Below are 25,277 nucleotides of genomic sequence, written 5' to 3'. Positions count from 1 at the left end.
AGATTGGGGGTCCCAGCCCCAGATCAGGGTTCCCAGCCCCAGATCAAGGGTCCCAGCCCCAGATCAGGGGTCCCAGCCCCAGATTCGGGGTCCCAACCCTGGTTGGGGTGTCTCAGTCCTAGATGGGTTGTCCCAGCCCCAGATCGGGGGTCCCAACCCTGGATAGGGTGTCCCAACCCCAGATTGGGGGTCCCAGCCCCAGATCAAGGGTCCCGGCTCCAGATCAAGAGTCCCAGCCCTGGATGGGGTGTCCCAGACTCAGATCGGGGATCCCAGACCCAGATCAGGGGTCCCAACCCTGGACGGGATGTCCCAGCTCCAGATCGGGGTTCCCAGCCCCAGATCGGGAGTCCTAGCCCCAGACTGGGGGTCCCAGCCCCAGATGGGGTGTCCCAACCCTGGATGGGGTGTCTCAGTCCTAGATGGGGTGTCCCAGCCCCAGATCGGGGTCCCAGCCCAGTTTAGGCTGAGCGGGCAGGGGAAGGGCCGGGGGAGCAGCCGCCCCAGCGCCGGGGTCAGCCTGGGACACGCGTCTCTGAGCCGCTAATCTGCACCAGAGAGCGGGCACGGCGATTTAGGGCGAGTTTTGCCGCGGGATTAGCACCCCGGGGACAGGCCAGGGGGGGAACAAAGCTCCTGGAAATTAGGAAAAACACCATAGGGGTATATCTTATCTGAAGCAGAACCCCGGCCCTGCAGGCTTTTAAAGCCAGGAGACAATGCAGCTATTTAACAGCCTGCAGGCTCAGGAATGACGGGCATTTCACTTGCAAGCGGCTCTGGCTAATCTCTGGATCTGCCACCAGCCGTGGGGCCAAACGGGGACCTCCTGGGGACCTTGGGGACCTCCTGGGGACCTCGTGACTTGTACCATGACACCCCACGGCCCCTCCGTGCCACCTACCCCGGCAATGTGGCCCCTCGTCGGAGCCGTCGAAGCAGTCGTGCAGCCCGTTGCAGAGCTTGCTCATGTGGATGCACAGCTCCGTGCCCAGGCAGTTGTGCTCGTTGGGCTGGCACCGCGACACCTTGCTCTGGGGACCTGCGGGGACAGCAAAGGGTAGAACCGTCACCAAAAGACACTCGTGGGGAGGTTTCGGCAAGCGTGTGAATGCGCTTTGATTCCATCTGGCCAGGTGGATGTTAAATGCTCCTTGGTTTGGGTTCTCCCGCTCAGTACGTGTCCCGGAGCCAAAGCTGCACCCACCCTGACTGAAAATGGGTTAATGCGGTTACAAACCTTTCTCTTTCCCAGCCGGCACGCTCATGATTTGCACTCAGTTGGAGAACAAGCAGATACCAGCCCAGCACAGGGTTCATGTTTTGAATCGCTCTGCTCTGAGAGCCAAGGACACTCTGAGCTCTGCCCACAGGGGTGAGGCAGCGAGGAAGGGGATGGATGGACAGAGCTGGACTGGCACCCACACGGAGCAATCACAGTGTCCCAGCCCATTAGCATCCTGCTCATTATTTAAGGAGAGTCGGGACCTTCTGGTTTTGGTTCTTCTGATCTCTCTGGTTCTTCTCTTCGCTCTTTTTGGCGCAGCCGGGGGAGTTTTTGGTGCGGGACGTTTAGTTCGGCTTTTACCATTTTGCAGAGGCCTCTGAGCCTTTCTGCCTTTCTCCTCTTTTCTCTCTCTGGGATCGGCTTTGGGACCAGGTGCCGTTTCCTGGCACTGGCTGCTCAGCGTGTTCATGAGGAACCACCTTGAGCACCTTATGTTTCTATTTTTTATACATACATTTCCTAGCAATGTATTAGCATGTTGTTCTTTTATTAAACCACATTGATCCCAATGCAAGTTTCTCCCTTCCCTTTCCATCCTATGGGGGGCTGGGGGTGAGTGAGTGGCTGTGTGGTCCCATTGGTTCAATCACAGCCCCAAACCCCCCTGGCCCCATCCCTGGAGGAAACTCGTTAACAGCCACCGCTTTTCCCTTTCAAAGCACATGGGATCACTCACTGGGAGGAACAACCTGACCCGGTTGGGGTGAACGTCTCCCTTCCCATCACAGCCCATTGTGCAAAGAGAAGAGCCGGAGCACCAGGGACCGTCCCAGCCACGTGTCCACATCAGCTTGGGGTCCCAGGAGGTGACCCCAAACCCCAGCACGCCCAGCACAGCCCCCCCAGCCCCCAGCGCGCTCGTGGGGGGTCACTAAGAACCCGGGCTCCGCGACACAAGGAGACTTAATCCCCGTTATTAACCAGCAAAATCACAACGCAAGCGAGGATTTACTTTTAAGCTTCTCTGAAAAGCGGCGCGGCATCGAGACAAACAACAACACCCACCGTAAGGCTGTTAACAACCTGAAAGCCTGTTAAAGGCTCCGCCGAACCCTGGCCGAGCGCCGGCGGGTGATGCGGCGATGGTGCGTCCTGGCACGGTGACCGGCACGCGGAGCGGAGCTCGGCAAAGCCTGGCTCACCACCCCGGCCCAGACCTAAGTCTGGTTTTGGGCTGAACACATTGGTCACACTAGCAATTAAATTCTCCTGATAAATGAATTCAGCACCATCAGGCTAAAGCTTCACCCCCATCAGAACCCCATTGGGAGCACTGGCTGACAACAGCACCCCTCCAGCAGGTTCTTTCTGAAGTCTTATCATCAATAAGTCTTGAAGTCTTATCATCAATAAGTCTCCCAGCCACGCAACAGCGGTGGGGTTGCTATCTCTGCCTCTAACCCTGTCACCTACAAGGTTTCCATACCACAACCCATGCCATAGTCTCCGTCATTATGGCATAACACAAATACAACCACGCTACGGTGGTTTGGTACGTCAGGTATTGCTCTTGAGCAGGTCTATGAACCACCTCTTGTCTCTATCAGCGCAGCAAGGCTCAGCCATTTCTACTCACAGAGATGTCAGTAGGATCAGCGAATTGCACAATCATAGAGTAACTGTTGGAAAAAACCCTCAAGATTGAGTCCAATCATTAACCTGACACACAACCCAACTACCATCAACCACAAAGCGCCGGGTGAGCGCCCAGAAAGCGGCAGCGCATCCGTCACCAAGCGCTTTGATGGGCACGGTCCCTTTTAGCTCTTGAGACCGTTGTGGGAAAGCAGGATGATAAAGGAAGACCAATACTAACATGGCCATCTGGACCGTCAAAGCAATAATATTGACATAATCAGATCATAGCAAAATATAAAGGGGCTTGGATGGATTGTGTTGAAGTACGTTTCTCATCATTCTAAAGAGTTATAGCCCGGACTTGTGAGAATGGGCAAGATAACCGCCCCTAAGTGCATGGGATGCGTGAATGTCCTTAGGCCTGGCCTGTGAATGAGCGAGAGCAACAAATATAACATGAGTGTGGTGTGTTTTTAATAGCAATTACTGGAAAAACGTCTTATGTCACATCTTAGTCCAGGCCTGTATCTATAAATCCTATAGATTATCACTGACTAATAGAGGAGGTCTTGGCCTCTGCTTTGCGCCCCTTCCTGAACAAGATCTGTGTCCCATATGCATCGTTCCAATCGCCGCAACCACAGTTTGATCACAACGTGATACCACAAATAGTTTTAGACGCCCTTAGTTTGTCACGGTAGAATCTGATGTGTCTTCTCCTCCTTTTGGTGCGTTATCTTTTGACCGTCAGCTCTAGTAAATCCATGGGTATTATCATACATCTCAATGTCGGGATATTTACCGGGTTTTTCTATGGGAGAGCGTCTTGCCGTTTAAGAACAGTTAGTTCTGGCTTATGGGATGGTTTTTAGCCCATCCCTTTATTAGAAGCTTTGAGACTGTAATACCGGCTCAAGTTTGCTTATGGAAGTGGAGCTCTGGATCCACAACGGGGGTTCCTCCTCTTCCCCAGCGGAGAATTCCCCATCACGGGCTGCGTTACGGCTTCTGCTTCGCACAGTGCTATCCATGCGCCGAGTAATTGCAAATTAAGGGTTAATTAAGTAGTATCAATATACGGGCCAACGGAATGAAGGCAGCGAGATAAAGCGCACAGTTCATCAGTCAAAACGGATCCGCCGTGGCCGTTATTCCCCGGCAAAGAGCCCGGATCGAGCTACTTATCGCAAACAGGGCAGGATTAATTTACAAGCCACTTTGTTTGCTTTTGACTGTGTTGCTGCGCTAATAAATGAGCCAATTTATTACATGTGACAAGCTTGTGGTCCACCCCAAGGAGCTGAATCCGACGGGGATTTTCAACCTCTAAAACCCTCTTGGCGGGGGGGAAATAAAACCCACAACCCAATGGAGTGAAGAAATGACCAGTTGGGCAAGAAACGGGTATGAGATGGGAACTCTTCCTCTGCTCGGCAAAGCCAGCACGTGCTTAAAAGGATTCCCCAGGGAGGAAAACCTTGCATAGAATAGACGGCGCTTCAAGAGACTCCGACATGAGCGCATTAGCGCAGTGTAAATAGCGCCGTGTGCTGCTGGGGCACCAAGGGGCGCCCGAGCCGGACGCGAGCGCCGCGTTTGCAGCCCGGGCTTAAAGGAGAGATTAAATAATAGTCATAAAAGTCAATCTCTCCCCGGCAAAAAGATAAGGGGGATGAGAGGCCGCTGGAAGCCCTGGTGCCGAAGCGGCGTGAGAAAAGCTCGCCTGGCAATGCCGGAGATACCGGGATGCGCGTGTGCCGACAGGTCGGGCTCCCCGGCGCGAGCCCGGGCAGAGCCGCCATCCACAGCCCATGGGGAGGCACAATGGGCGCCGGTGAGCGCCAGCACCGCGTGCCGGGGCAGCCGAACACATGCCGGGGTCACCGCGTCCTGCTGCTCCATGCGGGACATCAGGGAGGTCGAGTCCCCCAGGTCCCCAAACCTCAGCGGGGAAAAGAACCATCTCCAAAGCGGTGGGGGTGGAACTTGGGGGGTCTGCTGAAGGAACAGCAGGAAGGGGGCGGGGAGCAGCGCCGCAGGGTCGCCCGTCCGGTGATGGGGACGGTGAGGTGGGCGCGGAATGCGGCAATCGGGACGGATTTCAGCCACGGAAAGGGCTCTGAGTCCTCCCGCTGTAATTTTCCAGGGCTGCTGAGTGAGTGGAGCCAGCCAGCCCGTCCCAGCCCCCTCATCCCTCCCACGGAGGGGACGGTTGCATCATTTTGCCTTGGGAAATAAATATCCCCAGTGCCGAAGCAGAGGATGCTTTGGAGGAGAGAGCGTTGTGCCATGGGAGGATGGAGGATGGGAGGATTCTGCTGCTGAGCATCGGCACCGGCGCTCCTGGATGGCGGCACCAACACTCCTGGATGGTGGCACCAGAGTTCCTGGATGGTGGCACCGGCGCTCCTGGATGGCGGCACCGGTGCTCCTGGATGGCGGCACCAGCGCTCCTGGATGGCGGCACCGGTGCTCCTGGATGGCGGCACCGGTGCTCCTGGATGGCGAAACCGGCGCTCCCGGACGGCGGCACCGGCGGCACAGCCGCCCTCATGAGACAAATCTGGACCATGTGGAGAAGCGGCACCACCAGCCCCAGGATCCTATGCCATCTCTAACCCATCCTGGTATCCCAAGAGACCCGACTGTCCCATCACAGCGGTTCCGCCAGCCCGGGGCAAAACCGGTGAAACCAACACAGCACCATAACCCACACACATCTGGGGCCAGCGGTTTGGGTGGGTTCTCATCCTCCAGGACCCCTCATGGAAACATGGATGGAAACAGGAAAATAAATCAGTGCTACCCCATTCCCAAGAGGGTGTTTTGTTAGGATGGATCCCACCCCAGAGGAGGATGGACGGACACACGGACGCTGGGACTCCTGCCCCCAGCGGGACCCCCCACCCCGGTACTGAGCAAAACCAGGAGGTGAGGTAGAGTGGTTGTGAGATGCTCGGGACAACGGATGAAAGCAAAGCAAAGGCACATTATTAGGAAGGAAAAGCATACATACATATATCGGGTGATTCATCCGAGCCATCCGGACAATCCTTTTCCCCGTCACAGCGCCAGCCCTTAGATATGCACGTAATCTGATCTTTGCATGCAAACTGTTTAGGGCTACACGTCTTCGATGCTGGATGGGAAAAGAAATAATGAGAATAAACAAGATCAGTTTCTTCCCCAAGACAAGTTATTTAAAAAAGAATAAAGATTTAAATTAAGGACTCGATTGCTTTTGGTTTGATTTCCTTCTAATGGCTCAGCAAACTTTCAGCCTGGCGTCAGATCCATCAGCTTTGCCCCTAAGGAAAGGAGAAGATTTAAACCGAAGCATTAATTACACCGCGAGAAAACAGGAGGCGAGATCCACGATGCACTAACAGATTTTAAAGATCATTTAACTTGGATGAATTAGCTCCTGGGAGCCGACGGCGGTTTATTTTCTATGCTAGACAGTAAAAAAGACAGGGGGGAAAATAAGAGGACAGATTAAAAAGCAACACTTTTAAATCACAAAGACAGCGGCAGCTGGTGGGTTCTCCATCTATTCTGGGCAATGGGGAGGGCTGGTGACCCCGACACCCCCTCCCAGGACACGCAGGAATCAAAGTCATAACCAAACGCAGCAAGAAAGACACAAGGGAGCCCTTGGGGATGCAGGAAATCTTGACAACCCAACCACACGCAACCGGGAACGTTAAAAAGGCAAAGGGAACACATGCAATTCCCCAAAGGTTTCTCGTCCTGTGCCGGCGATGCCACAAGGGACGGCGATGGGAACGGCCCGTCCCCAACCCAAATCTCAGCTCCTAAGGGCGAGAGGGAACTCGGCGGCGTAACGACACTAATTATTCCCCAGAGCTGCCAAAGGGTTTGGTTTGATGTCACTTGGTTTGATTAGAAGGTGCCACCAACCCCTCCAGACCCCGCGGTCTCTAAAGCGCCGGAGCTCAGAGGGGAAGGCTCGACGCCACCGCAATCGAGATGGAGACTGGGTGCATCAAAATGGACGAAGCACCCCCGGTTATGAGCAGACGCCTCCGCCGCCCCCCACACCTTCTTTAGGCAAGAGGTGACTTGACACCAAGCCCGTTGCCTCGGGTCGGGAGCTCGGGGACACCGGCTCTGCCACCGCCTCCATCTCCCAGCTCTGAGTGCAAGATTCATTAAGAAAACCACAGCAAAGCGCCGGCGCTCCCTTGGTTTTCCTGCTCTTCCTCCTCCTCCCAGGCGTCCCGCAGCCACAACGTGACCGCGGTCGCCACAACCCCCGGCTGACCGCGGAACCCACCGGGCCCAGGGCCAAACTCCCCCCCGAGCAGTTCCCAACCGCATCCCGGCTGCTCACGCATCCGCATGGGAGGAGGAACCAGAGCCAGGACAGGAGCTTGTTTGGCAGCAGATGCTCCCCAGCAGCTCGACGGCATCACCCCAAAATCACAACGCCCACCCCTTGTGGTGTAGCCCCATCCATGGGCTCCAGCACTGGCAGCAGCTCCCCGTGAACAAGCAGAACGCGGGGGATCCCTCCCGCGCACCGAAACATCACCATGCACACTTGGTCAGGATGTCACCCCTGTGTAAAGGGACCTGGGGACAGCAGGGTGACCATGAGCCAGCACTGGGCCCTTGTGGCCAGGAAGCCAATGGGACCTGGGGTGGGTTAGAAGGGGGTGGTCAGTAGGTCAGAGAGGTTCTCCTGCCCCTCTACTCTGCCCTTGAGAAAAGGGTTTAGTTCAGATATTGTCAGGATATACCTGGGGAACATATATATATGTATATAATATATACAGCCATAGCACCCTGAGAATGCCCGATCTGGGAAGCTAAGCAGGGTCAGGCCCGGTCAGTACTTGGATGGGAGACCAGCTGGGAATCCCGGGTGCTGTGGGCTGAGCCAGCACTGGGCCTTGTGGCCAGGAAGCCAATGGGACCTGGGGGGGTTAGAAGGGCGGGGTCAGTAGGTCAGAGAGGTTCTCCTGCCCCTCTGCTCTGCCCTGGGGAGACCACACCTGGAATCTTGTGTCCAGCTGTGGCCCCTCAGTTCCAGCAGGACAGGGAACTGCTGCAGAGAGTCCAGCGCAGCCACCAAGATGCTGGAGGGAGTGGAGCATCTCCCGTGTGAGGAAAGGCTGAGGGAGCTGGGGCTCTGGAGCTGGACAAGAGGACACTGAGGGGGGACTCATTGCTGGGGATCAATATGGAAAGGGGCAGTGTCAGGAGGATGGAGCCAGGCTCTGCTGGTGACAACCAGGGACAGGACAAGGGGCAATGGGTGCAAACTGGAACACAAGAGGCACCAAACCCACCTCAAACCACCGACCATCCCCAAGCACAACAGCGGCCTCGGCAGCACGAGCCCACACGTTTTCTAGAGCAGCTTTCGCACCACAGTCACCAACATCACTCCCCACCAGGGCAGCGGCTCCTCGGTCGCCCCACGCGCCTCCCGGCGCATTAAACGGCCCCAAAGCCGAGATGCTTCAGCGCCAGGTGGACAACTCGAGAAGGTGCCTGTTAACGCAGCCTTCAGGCCGAGCCAAATCCCCTCCGCACCGGCAGAAGCGGCGGCGCGCGGAGCTCCGGCTCGGCACGGGGAATAAAGGCGCCTTCATGTGGCACAATGGGCGGCTCAGAGCGCGGCCGGGCAGCTGCGAGCAAACACATCCCTGCTCAGAATTGATTCAAAGGGGACGGGAAGGGGGGAAAAATGGCCAAAAAATGGCTATTTGGGTGCAAGAAAGGGGGTCGTTCTTCTCCGGTTCGGGGTGACGTTCCCCGGGTGTCCCGCAGACACCGAGAGCACCGGCGCTTGGGGGAAAGGTCCGATAAAGCAACACAACCAAACGCATCGTGGTTTGGCAAGAAATAAGGCTCCAAGGGGTGCTTGGCGAGGCTGGTGAGCAAGAGGGTTCACCTTGAGGAGCCAAGTTGCCTTCAGCGGCGTCAGAACACAGACGGGAGCAGAAATACGGAATACAGAAAGAAATACATAACAGAAACGCGACAGAATCTCCCCAAGCGAGGCGAACGTCGCTCTTCAGCCCAACTCCTCCTCCTCCTCCTCTTGGCGGCCGCCGCTTCACAAAGGAAACGGCGTTGGCCATAAATATGGGCTGGAATGAGCGTGATTTGCAAAACAGATGTTCTGGTTGGGGGGGGGGGGGAAGAAGAAAGCTGGAGAGGGAGCAAAATAAACCCAGAGCGCATTCCGGCCAGGTCTCCGTCCCCTGCTACGAAACACCAGGGGTTTGGGTCAATTTGGGCCACTTTGGGCCAATCGCCGCTCTCAGGGGTGAGCTGGCCCTGCCACCTTCATCCCGCCCGCCCTCCTCTTCATCATCTCCCTTGGCCACAGCACTCAGGTCACTGTCCCCCTGCAGCCCAATGAACCCCGCACAGAGTTACCTTAGACTTCCATTTTTCTCCCCCACACCGTCCATCCTTTGCCCTTGAATTTCAGAAAGAAACGGTGATTTTGTGCCTTTTCTGCCCTTTCAGGACTCCTCAAATCCCCCCATTTCTCTGCAGCTTCTCCCTCGTGTCCCCTGGTCTGGGTTCGGTTCATGAGGCTGATGCTGAAACCCCAAATTGACACCTAATGCAAATTCCCCAGCTCCAAAACGCTACACAGGGTAATAGAGACATTTCGAATAACAAAACCTAAAGTTCGAAGCGCTTTTTTCCCCAAGGGGAAGGGGAAAGGACGCCTTATTTGTTTGGTTTGCGTTTAAACGCGGGATCTGTAAACAGCTCCACCGCATTTTTGCAATTCTTCCAGCTGGCCCCCCCTCGAACGGGAAGATTCAAACCAGACCCGCCGCTCCATCCCCGCGCCCGTGAACGGCGGCGCTGTGCGGTGCGACCGCAGGTATGCGCGGGGGGGCCGGCCGGTCGCTAAGTCAATATTGACTTGAAAATCATAGAATCACAGAATCCCAGAGTGTCAGGGGTTGGAGGGACCTGGAAAGCTCATCCAGTGCAATCCCCCTATGGAGCAGGAACACCCAGATGAGGTTACACAGGAACCAGGCGGGTTGGAATGTCTGCACAGAAGGAGACTCCACAACCCCCCTGGGCAGCCTGTTCAGGCTCTGCCACCCTCACCATGAACGAGTTTCTTCTCGTCTTTAAGCAGAACCTCCTGTGTTCCAGTTTGCACCCATTGCCCCTTGTCCTGTCACTGGTTGTCACCAGCAGAGCCTGGCTCCATCCTCCTGACACTGCCCCTTTCCATATTGATCCCCAGCAATGAGTCCCCCCTCAGTGTCCTCTTGTCCAGCTCCAGAGCCCCAGCTCCCTCAGCCTTTCCTCACACGGGAGATGCTCCACTCCCTGCAGCATCTTGGTGGCTGCGCTGGACTCTCTCCAGCAGTTCCCTGTCCTGCTGGAACTGAGGGGCCACAGCTGGACACAAGATTCCAGGTGTGGTCTCCCCAGGGCAGAGTAGAGGGGCAGGAGAACCTCTCTGACCTACTGACCACCCCCTTCTAACCCAGCCCAGGTCCCATTGGCTTCCTGGCCACAAGGGCCAGTGCTGGCTCAGCCCACAGCACCCGGGATTGCCAGCTGGTCTCCCATCCAAGTACTGACTGGGCCCGACTCTGCTTAGCTTCCCAGATCGGGCATTCTCAGGGTGCTATGGCTGTATATTATATACACACATATGTATATTATATACATATATATGTTCCTCAAGTATATCTTCATAGTATCTGAACTAAACCCTTTTCTCAAGGGCAGAGCAGAGGGGCAGGAGAACCTCTCTGACCTACTGACCACCCCCTTCTAACCCACCCCAGGTCCCATTGGCTTCCTGGCCACAAGGGCCCAGTGCTGGCTCATGGTCACCCTGCTGTCCCCAGGACCCCCAGCTCCCTTTCCCCTACGCTGCTCTCTAATAGCTCATTCCCCAACTTACACTGGAACCTGGGGTTGCACCGGTTATCAGGACCGGCCTCCCCAAGCCTGACAAAGGATGGAGGAAGATGATGGATAACGGGATGGGAGAAGGCGGAGGATGCCCAGGAGCGTCGGGACGGGGAATAAAACCCCATCACCGCTCCCAAGAGCCGCTTCCATCAAACAACACGGCCAAACACGTCCAGGGGGAGACGCCTGAAACGCCAACACGCATCAGGAAGTACGGAGGCACCAGGAGGAATGTGCTCCCCCCACAGCCCCTTCCTTCGGATGAAACGCATTAAAACAAAGCAATTAGCATTTTAAACCAAATTCAGAAGCTGGAGATGCCCGTCCGGCCTCCAGCCCCACCGAGAGGTCGGCAGAACGAGCCGAAAAATGGTAGGAGATGGAACCAGATGAAACGAATCCACAGTAACACGGAGGGGAGGGGCAGGAGGGGCAGCCCGGGCGGTTTGGGGGAAGAATCCTGCTTTTTCTTTCTTTCTCTTTTTGCGGCTTATCTGCAATTTAAATGAAAAAAGAAAAAGGAAAAGAAAAAAAAGCATTTGCAGCCAAGAGAAAGGGGCTTAAGTCCTCCCGGTGCCGTTGGATGGGATGCAGGCGGCACTGGCCGGTGGCCACCACTGCTGGGGGGCTGGTGTACACACAGGAGTGCCCCGTGTACCCGCAGGGGTCCCTGTTGTACCCACAGGGATGCCCCATGTACCCACAGGGGTCCCTGGTGTCCCCACAGGGGTGCCCCGTATACCCACAGGGGTCCCTGTTGTACCCACAGGGGTGCCTGGTGCCCCCACAGGGGTCCCTGTTGTACACACAGGGGTGCCCACCATGGATGCCTGTTGTCCCTATCGGGGGTGTCTGGTGTCCACACAGGGGTCCCTGTTGTACCCACAGGGGTCACTGGTGTCCCCAGAGGGGTGCCTGGTGTCCCCAGAGGGGTGCCCACTGTGGATGCCTGGTGTCCCTATTGGGGGTGTCTGGTGTCCACACAGGCGTCCCTGGTGTCCATGACAGGGGTCCCCAGTGTCCCCATGCCCGTCCTCACCAGGGTGCCTAGTGTCCCTATCGGGGGTCCCTGGTGTACCCACAGGGGTGTCTGGTGTCCCCACAGGGGTGCCCTGTGTCCCCAGAGGGGTGCCCACCATGGATGCCTGGTGTCCCCATCGGGGGTGTCTGGTGTCCACACAGGGGTCCCTGTTGTACCCACAGGGGGCCCTGGTGTCCCCACAGGGGGCCCTGATGGGGGTGCCTTGTGTCCCCACAAGGGTCCCTGGTGCCCCATGCCTGTCCCCACCATGGACGCCTGGTGTCCACACAGAGGTCCCTGGTGTCCCTGATGGGGGTCTGCAGTGTCCCCATGCCCGTCCTCACCAGGGGTGCCCGGTGTCCCTGCTGGGGGTGCCTGGTGTCCCCACCGGGGGTCCCCAGTGTCCCCATGCCTGTCCTCACCAGGAGTGCCTGGTGTCCCTACTGGGGGTCCTTGGTGTCCCTGCTGGGGGTGCCTTGTGTCCCCACAAGGGTTCCCACCGTGGATGCCCAGTGTCCCCACCAGGGTGTCTGGTGTCCCCACAGGGGTCCCTGGCATCCCCTCACCTGTCTCTGCCGGGGGTGCCTGGTGTCCCCACAGGGGTCCCTGATGTCCCTGCACCCATCCCTGGTGTCCCCTCACCCGTCCCTGCTGGGGGTGCTCGATGTCCCCACACCCATCCCCACCACAGGTGCCCAGTGTCCCTGTCAGGGGTGCCTAGTGTCCCCACAGGGGTCCCTGGTGTCTTAATTGGGAGTCCCTGGTGTCCCCACACCCGTCCCCACAGGGGGTGCCTGGTCTACCCCCCGGAGGTGCCCAGTGTCCCCACACCCATCCCTGCCGGGGGTGCCTGGTGTCCCCACAGGAGTCTCTGGTGTCCCCTCACCCATCCCTGCCTGGGGTGCCTGGTGTCCCTGCTGGGGTCCCCGGTGTCCCCTCACTCATCTCCACCAAGGGGTCCCCGCTGCCCCCGACCTCTCTGCCATGCGAGCGATGGGCCAATGCTGCAGAGCCCCCCACCTCCTCTACCTGCTCAGCACCTTTTATTCCCTTTACCACCCCAGCACTAAGCAGCGGGATGTTTATACCCTGGCCAGTCGGGAACCCAAACAGAATGGAGTGTTCTGCACCGGAGGCCGTTATTTATGGCTTGTGGCTAAAGCTGATAACGCTTCCTCCAGAGACCTGCTCTGCGTTGTGCAATAAAGCAATTGCACATTATAGATTAATAGGCATTTCATCTGGGCGGCTGAAACAGGGCAGGAGGCTGTGATGCTGCAGCGCCGGGGCAGGAGCTGCTGCGTTTCCTCCCGCCCGGGACGGGCAGCAGCTCGCCAAGGCTTTCAAAGCGCTGGAGCCCGGCCAAAACCATTGGCCTTAATTCATTAGTCAACTCAATTTCGCTGGCTTCGCAAATAAGGACTTTGTCTGAGATGGGGAAACGGAGCAGAGCGGCTATTGTGCCCCCGGAGCGGGCAGAAAGGGCCCTTTGAGAGGACACTCTGCTGGAATAAAAGTCACTTTTATCCCGGAATAATTAGCATGCTCTGAGTACACTAATTATTCCGGCATAAAGGGACTTTTATTCCCGAGCAGCGGGTCCGCACGGGGAGCTGCTCTGGATTCTGGTCCACCTGCCCGTGTGAACGCGGCCCCCGCGCCAGGGACGACGCTGGACGGGGGGGACCGGGAACATGGGGACCCAATGGGCACTGGGGGGTCCCACCCCAGCTTTGCTCACCCATCCTGCCCCCCTGGAGGCCGCAGAGCGGCAAGAGGGGGACAAGGAACTGCAGACCCATCAGGTCCCCTCCCAGCATCGCCTGGGTACCCACAGGGAGCATCTCCCGGCTCCGGAGAGGACAAGGTCATGGAGCCACCGCACCACAACACCGGCTCCTGTTATTTCAAGGTCTCCCCGGGGGAAAACAACCCCCGGCAGCACCGCGGCCCCCTGCTCCTGCCAGGGCTTTTGGTCCTTACCGGCTCCCGGCCCCAGTCCCCAAAATCAAACCCATCCAGCCACGAGGACACGGTCCCCACAAACCGCTGCCTCCGGACGCCACGCAGAAGCTGCCACACCGAGCACGTGCGGGGCCGGGAAGGTTTGGGGTGGCCGTAACAGCGCACCCGGGAAAGCCACATGCTGCAGCGGCTTTGCAGAGATGCAGCACCCTTGGGCGCTGCACGGCCCCGCGGCTCGAGGGGTCCCCATGGATCCAGGGGTCCCCAAGGACTGAGAGGTCCCTGTGGCTCATGGGGTCCCCATGGATTGAGGGGTCCCCATGGTCCAAGGGGTCGTTGCAGCTCAAGGGGTCCCCATGGATCCAGGGGTCCTTGCAGATCAAGGGGTCCCTGTGGCTCAAGGGGTCCCTGTGGATCCAGGGGTCCCTGCAGCTCAATGGGTCCCCATGGATTGAGGGGTCCCTGCAGCTCAAGGGGTCCCCATGGATCCAGGGGTCCCTGTGGCTCAACGGGTCCTCATGGACTGAGGGGTCCCCATGGACTGAAGGGTCCTTGCAGCTCAAGGGGTCCCCAGGGATCCAGGGGTCCTCATGGACTGAGGGGTCCCCATGGACTGAAGGGTCCTTGCAGCTCAAGGAGTCCCCATGGATCAAGGGGTCCCTGTGGCTCAAGGGGTCCCCATGGATCCAGGAGTCCCTGCAGCTCAAGGGGACACCCATGGATCGAGGGGTCCCCACAGCTCAAGGGGCTCCTGTGGCTCAAGGGGTCCCTATGGGTCAAGGGGTCCCCACCGGAGCTCATCCTTCCCACCAGCTCCAGCCCTGGACTCTCCACGCGCCGTCCGTCCCCGCAGCACCCGTCCATCCGTCCATCCGTCCGCGCTGCCGGGAACGCGGCCACCACGGGAAGCATTAAACCCAAGTGCTTCCTTTTGCAAACAATAAAAAGTCACCGCGCCGCCGCTCCCCGGTGCCGCGGCGTCACCCTCACGGCACGAGCGCGTGTCCCCACGTGCCGCCCATTAGGCCACGATACTCAAACCCCCAGCACGGCACCAACGGCAAACGAGCGGGTGCACCCGCAGGGCGCATCGAGGGGCTCCGTCCCCCCAGGTGCAGCCAAGCAGAGGGAGGGGACAGTGTGGGGGGGCCACGGCGCAGCCCGTCTCACCGCGGCGCGAGCGCCGGAGACGCTCGGCTTGTTCTTCAGCCACAATGAGCCGCTGTGTGAACGCAGGACCCGCCAGCGCCGGGTCCCCGCGCCCAGACGGCTGCGGCAGTGCCTGCGAACAAAGAGCCGCACCATATTAAGTAAATGGATGAGATTGATGCGTTTCAAAGCTCTCGGCAGATTAAAACAACAATTTGCCCGGCGGCCCACGGCAAACAAAACGCAGCCGCCCCCAGCAAGGCCGGGGCGGACGAGCAGCAGCGCGGCAATTGGGAGGAAAAGCCTTCATCCCGCCCAGCTGGGATCCTCATCCTCAGCCCCCACGTCCCTTCCAACACTGTGCTGTGATTGATTACAAAAAGCAGCGGGTACCCCCGTTGCCCCCCCACACCCCCCAATATTGACTGAGCGGTTCACCTCGCCCTTCACCTGCTCACCATGCTCGCCGCGGCCTCGTTTGGAGAAACAGCATCGTGCAAGAAGCTAATTAGTCCACTCAATTAAAGATGCGGCTTCCAACTCAATTAGGCTCCCTCCCGGCCATCCTCAATTGCCGCTGATGCCTCGGCCCACGCGGTTTGGACCCGCGGACACCGCGGCTGCTCCTCCCGCAAGGTCACCCCCCAGCATCCCATCGCCAACCCCACCAGCCCCCCGTGTCTGATCCTGCAAAGCATCCGCACCATCTCCGTTCCGCTCCCTCGGCTAAGAAAGGACATCGCGAGTCTATATTTAGCCCTAGAAATGGCTGGACGGCGTTGGGGAAAGCGACCTGGCACAACAGAGTAACATCCAGCGAGAGTCCGCGCGGCCCACACGGCGCTTTTCCTTCTTAAAATAAGGGCGAAGAAAACAAGAAGTTGGAGCCGAATTGGAAAAACGCTGCAAATATTTGCCGCCGGCGGGTCGGCCTGCCAAGGTACATTAAAGCGAAGTGACTGAAACGTTAAGTCAACAGCAAAACCTGGGCTGTAAATAGCGCCGGTTGGCCTCGCAAAATCCAAAAGAGAGGAGAACGCATCCCATGGATAATAAGGCAGGACCAGGGTGGGGACAGTGAGGCCATGGTGGTGGGGACAGAGAGGACAGGACGGCGGGGACCCCGTCCCGTGGCTCCCGGTGAGAGCCAAGCGTCCTGCATGGAGGGGGACGCCCGCGGTCGGACGCTTCTCCGGGGGGTGACAGCGGTGACATTGAGCGCCAGCACAAGGAGAGTCTTGTCCACCTGGCAATGCGGAGAGTGCAGGGAGGAACCGGGCAGGCGCACAAAGGGCTCGCTGGCAGAGTCAAGGAGCCCATTGCCCAACCTTGGAACCGCTGGATTCACGCGGTGTTCCAGCCGGGGGTCCGGGGGACGCGGAGCAAGAGTTTGACCCGCGGGTCGGCACGGAGGTGCCGCTCAACGCGGGTCTGGGAACCGAAATCATTGCAACGCCTGGAAGAGGAACCTCCAGCCCCCACGATGAAGCTGCGGTCTCGCCCGCTGGTTAGCGCCAATTGTGCTGACTCAGCAGGACGTGGCCTCGGCTCCCGCTGCCTCCCGGGGCGGCAAAGGGACGCGTTCCCAGGGACGAGGCGCCTGGAACGGGAGCGCAAGGGCAGCCCTGTCCCCGCGGAGCTTCGCCGGCGCTCGCAAGATGGTGGTGACACCTGATCGGTGGATCCACCTGCAGCACGAGCAGCTCCCTCAGCGCCGGCCGCGCAAAAGCCCGCGGCACAGGCGCCCCAATGTGCCCAGCGCCCATGGATGGTGGCGATGCCGCTGGTTTCTGCCCAAAAGGCCCCATCCTCAATCGCCCTCCCCATTCTCAGCCCACAACCGCAGCAAAGCCCTGATGGCCGCGGTGTCACCGCAGCCCCTGTGTCGGGGGGAAGAAGAGCAGCTCAACCTGCCCATGGTCCTTCACCAAGCACCCCGGTCCCAGGCAGCAAGAGGATGGGCTTGGGGGTTCAAAGCTGCTCATGTCACCGCCCTATCCCCCCCACCGGCACCGCGTTTCTGGGGCCCCCACGTAGCAGCTGTTTGCCACAGCTTGAGCAGCCCCCGCTCCTTCCCGGAGCACGTGGAAGCGGCACGGAGAGAAGACGAGGGGCGAATGGTGGGACTGAGACACCGAAGGCGAAGGGGACGCCGCAGCTGTTCCCACCTCCGCGCCGCCCACGGCGCCTGCAAACAGCTCGGGAAGCAGCAAGGAGGCAACACGGTGGTTTCACCCCCAAAACGCGCTGCTGCCCCTCCTCTCAACGCCACCACGTGTCACCGCACGGCGAACACGCGGGACCCAGCTCTATGTTCTGGACGCCCCGGTGGCATCGGGACACAGTGACATCCCTCAGCACGTCACCTCCTGGGTCAGGGCAGAGCCCCCCAGGAACCCCAAGCTCTGCAGAGTCTCAGAGCTCCTCTCTTCACCTCTGCTGCACCCAGCGGGGCTCCGGGCACGTCCACGCACGCACACGTGGGCACACGCGCTGCCCTCGCACGCGGGAGACGCGCCAGCCCGGCCGGGCGGCCGGAGGGAAGCGCTGCACCAAACCACCGCAGCCACCCTCAACCACAGCGATTTCCAAAGGAGCAAGTGGGGCAACTCCTGCCCTGCTCTCCTCCCCGGGGCCGCATGGCTCTGCCCGGGGAAGCGCCACATCGCCCCGGATCCGGGCGGACAGGAGCCAAGCGCAGGTGCCCTTTGTCCCCCTGGAAGAGCTGCCCCTCTGCTCCCTGCTGGACTTTGCTTCCCCCTTCTCCTGCGGCCAAAACCAGGAACGAACGAGCAGCTTCCAGCACCACAAACCCCGGCACCTCTTTTGGGGTGCAAAGGGAGGCGCTGGAGCCAAGGCACCGGCTCAGCCGCATCCCTGAGAGACGGGCGGCTTTGAGGGTCACCTCCGCACTCCCCCAGCGCTCCGGAGCTCAATGCCCCACGGAGCCACGATGGCCCCTTGTCCCCACCATCCCTCCCCTTGGATGCCGCTGGAAGGAGGGGGTGGCTCTTTTGCCCCGCTCCACTTCACAGGGTGGAGAAGAGGATGGAGGAACTTCCCTCCCGCACATCATCACCATCATCATCATCGTTCTGCAGCCTCGTTTCCAAAGGCAACGCGGCTTATGCAATGAGTGATGCCCGTCCCTCCCGCCCCCTCGAACTTCTGGAGCCACCGGCTGCTCCAAGCAGGGACGATGCTGCCGAGACGGGGGTCCCGGGAGCAGGGTGGGGACACAACCCAGTGGGCTCAGCTGTTGGCCAGCAGGTCAATCAGCCCCGTGCTAACGAGCGCTGAGCGGTGTCAGCTGAGCAGCGGTGGCTCCAGGGCTCAGGAGCTGCTCTGCTCCTGCCACCTCCCTACAAGGGACGCTAATTAAGCACCTAGACCTGCAGTGGGGCAAGAAAAGGCTGGAGGGCTGGAAACCACAGGCTCCAGCCTCCAGACACTAATCTGGGGCAGGGATCTGGCGTTTGGCCGACCCTCCTCCTCCTCCTCCTCCTCCATCCCGCTGACCGGGTGACGGGTCAGGCGCTGCCACGACACCAAACACCAGCAGCTTTGCCCCGTTCGCTCCGAGACGGGCAAAGAGCAGGGACACAAAAACCTTCCCCGAAAAATGAATCACTCCAGCCTTTTGCCACGCCGTTCCCATCAGGATGGAGCGAATCCATAAGAGAGCCGAGCAAGCCAGCTCAGAACCCCCATCTCTCTGCTTTTAACGGGAAAAACAGCCTCCTGCCCCACACATTGAGGCGTTGCGAAGGAACTTCGCCGCCGCCGGATCCCGGCTCGTTCGGCTGCCAGCTCCCAAACGCGCTCCCGCTGCCAAGAGCAGCCCCTTGTACATTCAAAAGCCCGGCCATTGAGCTGACGAGCTCGCTAAAGTATTTACTGAATAGATCAATAAGAGCGGGGAACGAGACGTGCGCAGCTTGGAAAAAAGCAGCTGGCAGGGGAGGCTGGACAGACAGACGGACGGACAGAAAGCCCCATCGCTGGGTAAACATTTTCCCGGTGCCACCAGCCCGGCCACGGGCCAAACTCCGCAGCCGGGCTGCGGTGGCTCCAGGGAAGCGGCCCCTGTTATGCAAGAGCAGGGGACCAGGCCGGGCTGTCACCGTGTCCCCAGGGAGCGGGGGGGACCCCGGCCCGGGCTCCCGCAGCGGCGCCGAGTTCCAACTTTCCTGCTTGGCTGCGGGGAAAACTTTGGATTCCAGAGGAAAATGGGCCGCGGGTGGGCGGAAAGTCACCAGAAACCGGCAAAAAACGGGCCGCGCGAGCGCGCGGCCACCCGCGGCTGGGGGGGGGGCGGACGGGGGAGGGGGGGGGGCGCATCTTCCATTGCGGCGGGCGCGGGGAAGGACGCGCCGCTCCCGGTGCCCCCCGGTGCCCCCGCGGCGCTGCGGGGCCGGGCTGCGCCCGCTCTGCTTTGTCACGGCGGCGCCTCCCGCCCCCCTCCCCGGCCCGGCCGAGCGCTGCGGCCGCTCCCGGGCCCCCGCGCCCCCGACAGCGGCCGCGGGGCCGCGCAGCTGCGGCGCTGCCTCCCCGGCCCGGCGTCCCCGCCGCCCGCTCCGCTCCGCACCGGCGCCCGCCCCGCGCGGCCCCGCACTCACCTTCGAGGGCGCGGGCGGCGGGCGCGGCCAGCAGGGCCAGCAGGCACCCGGCGAGGGGCAGCAGCGGCCCCATGCCGGCGGCTCGGCGGCGGCTCCTCACGCCGTGCTGCCCGCGGGGCGGCGCGTCCCGGGCCCGCGCACCGACATCCGCGGAGGGAGGGAGGGGGCGCGGGCGGGGGCGGGCCGGGGCGGGCGGACCCTCCGGGCTGGGCGGCGGCGGCGGCGGCGGCGCCGGGGGCGGCAGGAGGGGGGCGGGGGCGGGGGGGGCTGCGCGCGCCGCCGCCGCGGCGGAGGGATGGATGGAGCGCGCGCCGCCGCCCGCCTGACGTCACCGGGCTCGAGCCGCCGCCGCCGCGCGCGGGGAACGGGGCGGGGGGAGCGGCGGTGGGGGGGATGGGGGGGCGTACGCGGCGGCCGCGCGGCGCGCATGCGCGTGGATTGGAGGGGCTGCGTCCCCGGGGGCGGGGTGGGCACGGGAGGGGGTACGAGATGGGGTATGGGATGGGGTACGGAATGGTATAGCACAGGATGGGGTGCGGGAGGGGGGATGTATGGGATGGGGAGCGCGATGTGGTAAGGGAGGTGGTACAAGATAGGGTATGGGATGGGGTACGGAATGGTATAGCACAAGATGGGGTGCGGGAGGGGGGTGTATGGGATGGGGAGCGCGATGCGGTACGGGAGGGGGTACAAGATAGGGTATGGGATGGGGTATGTATGGGATAGGGTATGGGATGGGGTATGTATGGGATAGGGTATGGGGTGGGGTATGTGTGGGATGGGCTATGTACGGGATGGGATATGTACAGGATGGGGTGCAGGATGCGGAGCGGGCTAGAGTGCGGGACGTGGTGCACAGGGCAGGCCAGGGGCAGCCACAGCAGGGCTGCCTGTGGGACTGTGTGTGCCCCCCCACGCCTGGTGGTGCATCCTGCTGTGCCCGGGCCCTGACCATGTCCCTGCACCGGGATGGGAGAGCTGGGTCACAATCAGGCCCCGTTGTCAGCAGGGCCGAGCACACGGCTCAGCGCGGAGCTGGGTTTCACTTGCCCAGCCTGAGCCGAGGCAGAGCTGGTTCCCCACTGTGGGGTTTGGCAGAGCCGCAGCAGCTCCATCCCCAAAAAACAACCTCGGTTGTCTCGCCTCACCAAAACATCCTTTCCTCTGCAGGGAACATTTCATCCTGCCTCGGCTGTTTGGTAACGAGTCTCCGCCACCGTAATCTGCGTTTTTGAGTGGTCACAGCCACAGCCACTCTGCCAATAATTGCAACACTCTCAAAAGTCCCAGGATCCAGCTGGCTCCAGGGCCATGGGTGCGACCCAAGCTGCGGTGGGGGCTGCTGGTCAGGTGGGGGTCTGGCAGTGTGGATTCACCCCCCCAGGCCAAGCTCAGTGCCATCTGACCACCCTATCCCAGCTCAGTCCCCATGGGTCCAGCTCCCTCCTGCTGCCCCTTGTCACTCCCCTGCCACCACAGCTGTGGCCACCATCTCAGAGCCCTGACATCAGAGCCGGAGCTGCCTGCAACCCACCCAAGTGATGTCACCTCTTACAACAATGATGTCACATGCCTGCCCCCACCCCACCGAGGCAGCTGTGCTGGCAGAGGCGCGGGGGGAGAAGCAGCCGTCCATGGCGGTGGTGCTGGTTCAGGCTGCTGCTATGCCAGATGTTCAGGAGGAAGGTCCAGATGTTCCACAGAAGCCCCCCCTGCAGAAGGGCCAGCAGGGGCACGCGCCCGGGGGTGCGCGGGGGGTCTAAAGGGCTGCTCTGCGTCCCCCCACCATTGCGCCAGAGGCCCCGGAGGTTGCGCAAGCCCTGCGGAGTGGAGATGGCCAGGATGGCTGCAGCTGTGTGCTCAGCGTTCCTCCCACGCGTGGCCCCCGGCCAGGACCCGCCTGGGTGGCTCTGCGCAGCCCCCTCTCCACGCAGCCCCTGCCCTGTGGGCTCTGCTGCCCCCCCAGGGCAGTGCACCCCGTGGCACCCTAAAGCTAGTGGGATGAAGGCCATTGCAGCCCCTTGCACCCCCAGCGCCTTGCAGGGTCTTGCTGCAGATGCCAACGCCAACTCCGGGTGCGCCGAGACCCCCGGTCAATCATTGCGGGTCCCCCTGCAAAGGGTCTCCTAGGCAAACGCGAGCAACGGGTGCAAGGTCTGGGACGGGTCACCCCGGTGCTGCCGACACGTCCGGTGCTCGTTACGGCCCCGAGCACCGCGGGTTCACCGGCAATGAGGGAATGCGGAGACCCGACCCCGGGGGCTGCGCATCACGGGGCTCCGGCGGCGGCCCCGCCCCAAGGACCGGCTCCGGTGGCACCGGCGGTGCGGCAGCGCGCCCTGGCGGCGCCGGGTGGTCCTGCCCGGTGCGGGCTCCCCCCGTTCCGGCGGGGGATGTAGGAGCAGCCTCAGGCGCTCTCCTGGGGGGCAACGGGCCACATCCCTAAGGTGTAGGGACCCACCGAGCAGCGAGTCCCCTCCCGCAATGAGCCCCCCCCATGCAACGAGCTCCTTGGTCCAGCAAGAAGCCCCTAAGGCGACGTGCACCGTCGCTCCCCGGGACCCCGCGCACGGGGACCACAGACCGGGACTCAAACCGCAGCACGGGGACATGGGAATCAGAGCGTGCGGTACTGGGGCCACCAGCCCGGCTCCGCTCCGCGGGGTTCGGGGTGCTCCGTGGCAAAGGGCCACGACACGGACGCGGGGCGAGAGGGGGCACGAGGCCGCGGGTGGGTGTCACACGCAGGGTCGCTGGGTCCCGGGGAGCCACCGAGGCCCGGCCGGTGCCCTCCCCCGTGCGCACCCGCCGCCCGCGCGTCTCCTCCCCTTTCCTGGCGCTCGGCGCTTTCCGCCGGAGCGGAGCAGCCGCGGGACCCGCCCGGTCGCCGCCATGGACTGAGGGGCCGCACGGCCCGGCCCAGCCCGGCCGCCCCGCGCCAGCGGCGGCTCCGCCAGGTAACGGGGGCGCGGAGCCGGTACCGGCGGCGGGGCCGGGGCGGCTCCCGGAGAGGGATCCAGGCCCCGGTGCTGGCCCCGCAGCGGCCCCTTCCGCCGCCCAGCGCCTCCCGCCCCGCCCCGGGGCTGGGGCAGGGGCACCGGGCTGGGCACCGGGGCCCTCGGCGGAGAGCGGCGGCCCCGGGGAAGCGGAGCTGGCGCGGGGGTCCTGGGGTGGGCTCACGGGCGCGGGACCCGTGCCAAGGTCCGGCTGCCCGAGGGTGGAGCGGGTGGGCAGGGGGACTCCTGGCAGCGGGACCGGCGATGCTCGGGGTGGGGGATCCCCGGCGGGCACCTCCGGGGCGAATCCCCGCAGATGAACCGGGGTCTCCAGCGGGAGCGGCGCTGGCCGGGACTTGGCCTCGCAGGGACGTCCGGAGTGGGACAGCGAAGGCGCTTTGGGGGCTGTGGAGCCCCCGGGTGGGCGCTCTGGAGCTGGGCTGGCAGGTGTCGCGGCTCCGGTGGCCACGCAGATGGGGATGCCGCCCGGTCCTCGCCCACCCAGGTGTGCGGCGGGGCTGCCGGGCCCAAAGTCCACAGCACCCAGCTGGCAAGTGGATGCAGCTGCTGGCACCCTGGTGTCTGGAGAGAAAGGCGTCTGGGGCAAAGAATTGCGGCGGTGGGAGCACCAGCCACCCCAGTCCCGCAGATGGGACAGCGAGCTCCTGGGGGCTGGATTCAGTCAGGACTCCCCGTGCCTTGAGTCACGCTGGGGCTGGGTCAGCTGGGGAAGGCCCTGCTCCTCTTGGTCTGAATCAGAAGAGCTTTCACTGCTGGCTGTGGCCAGATCCTGCTGCCACACAGGCTCTGCGGTGTCTTGCCGCGGCGCTGTCACCATATCCTGCCGTCTGGGACGGCGTTCCCTTGCCTTGGTCTTGGCTATAGTGCCGGCAGCGTTGCCTCCCCAGCACCCTTGGGAAACCGTGGCGTTTGGAGAGGCAGCGAGGTTCCACGGGCTGTGTCCTGACGCTAGAGCTGAGCCCAGGTGTCCTGGGCAGCAAGCACTGGGAAACCTCCGAGGTTCTGAGAAAACCCCGGGGAAATCTCTGCTCAGCACCCAGGAGGATGGGGAAGGCGCAGGATGCGTGTGCCCGCGAGCTGCCAGCCCCAGCTCCTTCCCCCAGCAGCCTCTGGGCTGGGAAACTGGGGAGGGCAGAGGGGAACCAGCCAGGAAGGGGGTCCCTCGCAGTCCTGGTTCCCCCAACGTGTGGGGAGAGGTGGCCCCGAGGGTGGGGGGCTGCGCTCTGCTGCCAGGAAGTGCCGGTGGTTAATGAGTAACAGCCTTGAGACGTACGGCAGCTCTTGCTTCTGGGATGTTGACTTGGTTTCCCATGACCTGGTGAGTCAGCAGAGCCCGATGTCTGGGGTTCACCGATCTCTGGGGGTCACCGGTCCCCTCCTGTGCCTGGGCTCCCAGCCCCAGGGACCTCCGGCCCCACTGAGGAGGTGAAATGGCCCCTGGGGTGGAGGAGGAAGTGAGAGTGGCTGCGCCGACTGTGATTTGGAAGGGGGAGCAGGCACAGCCCAGGCGCTGCTCCCCTACACCGGGCGCCGTATCCCGCCCCACCGTCGCGCCGGAGGCTCCTCGTGGCCGTGGGGTTTCCCCAGGTGGCAGTTCCAGGCTCAGGACTCCCACCTCGGCTTTCCAGGACGTGTCTCACATCCCTGTGCCGGGCAGCCCTAGCCTGGTCCCTGCCCCCAGCGCCATTCTCCGGGGTGCTGCTGGGGCCTGATCCTGGGCACACCGGCTGCTCTCAAGGGACCCCCCATGCAGCGTGGCCTTGGCTGGGGCATCGCCACGGCGGCTGGGGCTCGGCGGGGAAGGAGCAGAGGAGGAAATCATGGCAATGAGGGCAGGGGGGACCCAGGGCATGGCTGAGCTGGATGAGCCGCAGTGGCTGGTGCCCGGAGGGGACGGGCCTGACCCCCACGCCGAGCTCCTCCGAGGTGACGTCCCCTGGGCTGGCGGGGAGCTGGGGCTGTGGAGGAGGAGCGCAGCATCTCCGACAGACTCTTTGCAAATTCAGGCATGCCCAGCTGACGTCCCAGGTTGCCACTTACCGGCCTCCCAGGGCTAAGCAGAAATACAGGTTTTAATGGGGGGGGAGGAGGAGGGTGAGAATTACATCTTGAGGATCACAAAATGAGAGGCTGTTCATTCCTCCTGTCTCGGTTCCCGGCGTGCCAGCAGCCACCATGTCGCCGAGGCAGCGCTCCCGGGTGCAATTCCCACCGCGCGTTGACCCCTCCGGAGCAAACTCAGCCCTCGGGCTTGCGCTGCAGTGAGTCATCAGGATCCATTTGCTCCGGCCAGCCCGGCAGAGTAGAAACAACCGCGTTCCTGGAAGCGCTGGGCTTGGCGTGGCCGGGGGTCGAGCCTCCGCCTGCCGGGGTCGCTCCCTGGGACGGCACGTGGGGCTCTACCGGAGCCGCTCCCACGTCCCGCAGGCTGCGGAGCACCCAGGGCAGCACCGCCGGCCCCGGGCGGGCCCCTCGTCCCGGCGGGGCGGCCGGCGCTGAGCTGGCGGCGCGGTTGTTTTGCGCTCGCTGCGACGTTGCCCCAGTGACGCTGGCTTCCTTCCCCTTGCATGGTTTCTCAAAGTCCCCGGCGGCTCCACCTCCGCCTCGGCTCTCGCAGCGCAGCCCAGGCCTGCGGGGAACGCGCTGCCCGCGAGGACGCGTGACGTGAGCCCCGCTCGGCTGTTTGCTCGCAGGGACGGGGA

General features: G+C 62.0%; 1 protein-coding gene across 1 annotated transcript in view; it reads right to left on the bottom strand.

The window, feature by feature from the left end:
• Positions 1–19,631, bottom strand: part of LRP1 (LDL receptor related protein 1) — a gene marked incomplete at both ends in the record, with an annotated part of 80,568 nt that extends 60,937 nt beyond the window's left edge. The window contains 3 exons of the mRNA XM_080360587.1: positions 905–1,042; positions 5,883–6,005; positions 19,559–19,631. Of these exons, the coding sequence (XP_080216713.1) occupies positions 905–1,042; positions 5,883–6,005; positions 19,559–19,631 (334 nt within the window). The remainder of the gene's footprint in view (positions 1–904; positions 1,043–5,882; positions 6,006–19,558) is intronic.
• Between the last annotated feature and the right edge of the window lie 5,646 nt (positions 19,632–25,277).

The sequence above is a fragment of the Nesoenas mayeri genome (assembly GCF_963082525.1).
Source record: "Nesoenas mayeri genome assembly, chromosome: 28".
Lineage (NCBI taxonomy): Eukaryota > Metazoa > Chordata > Aves > Columbiformes > Columbidae > Nesoenas > Nesoenas mayeri.
Note: the sequence above shows the minus strand (reverse complement) of the source record. Positions and strands in the feature narration are given on the sequence as shown.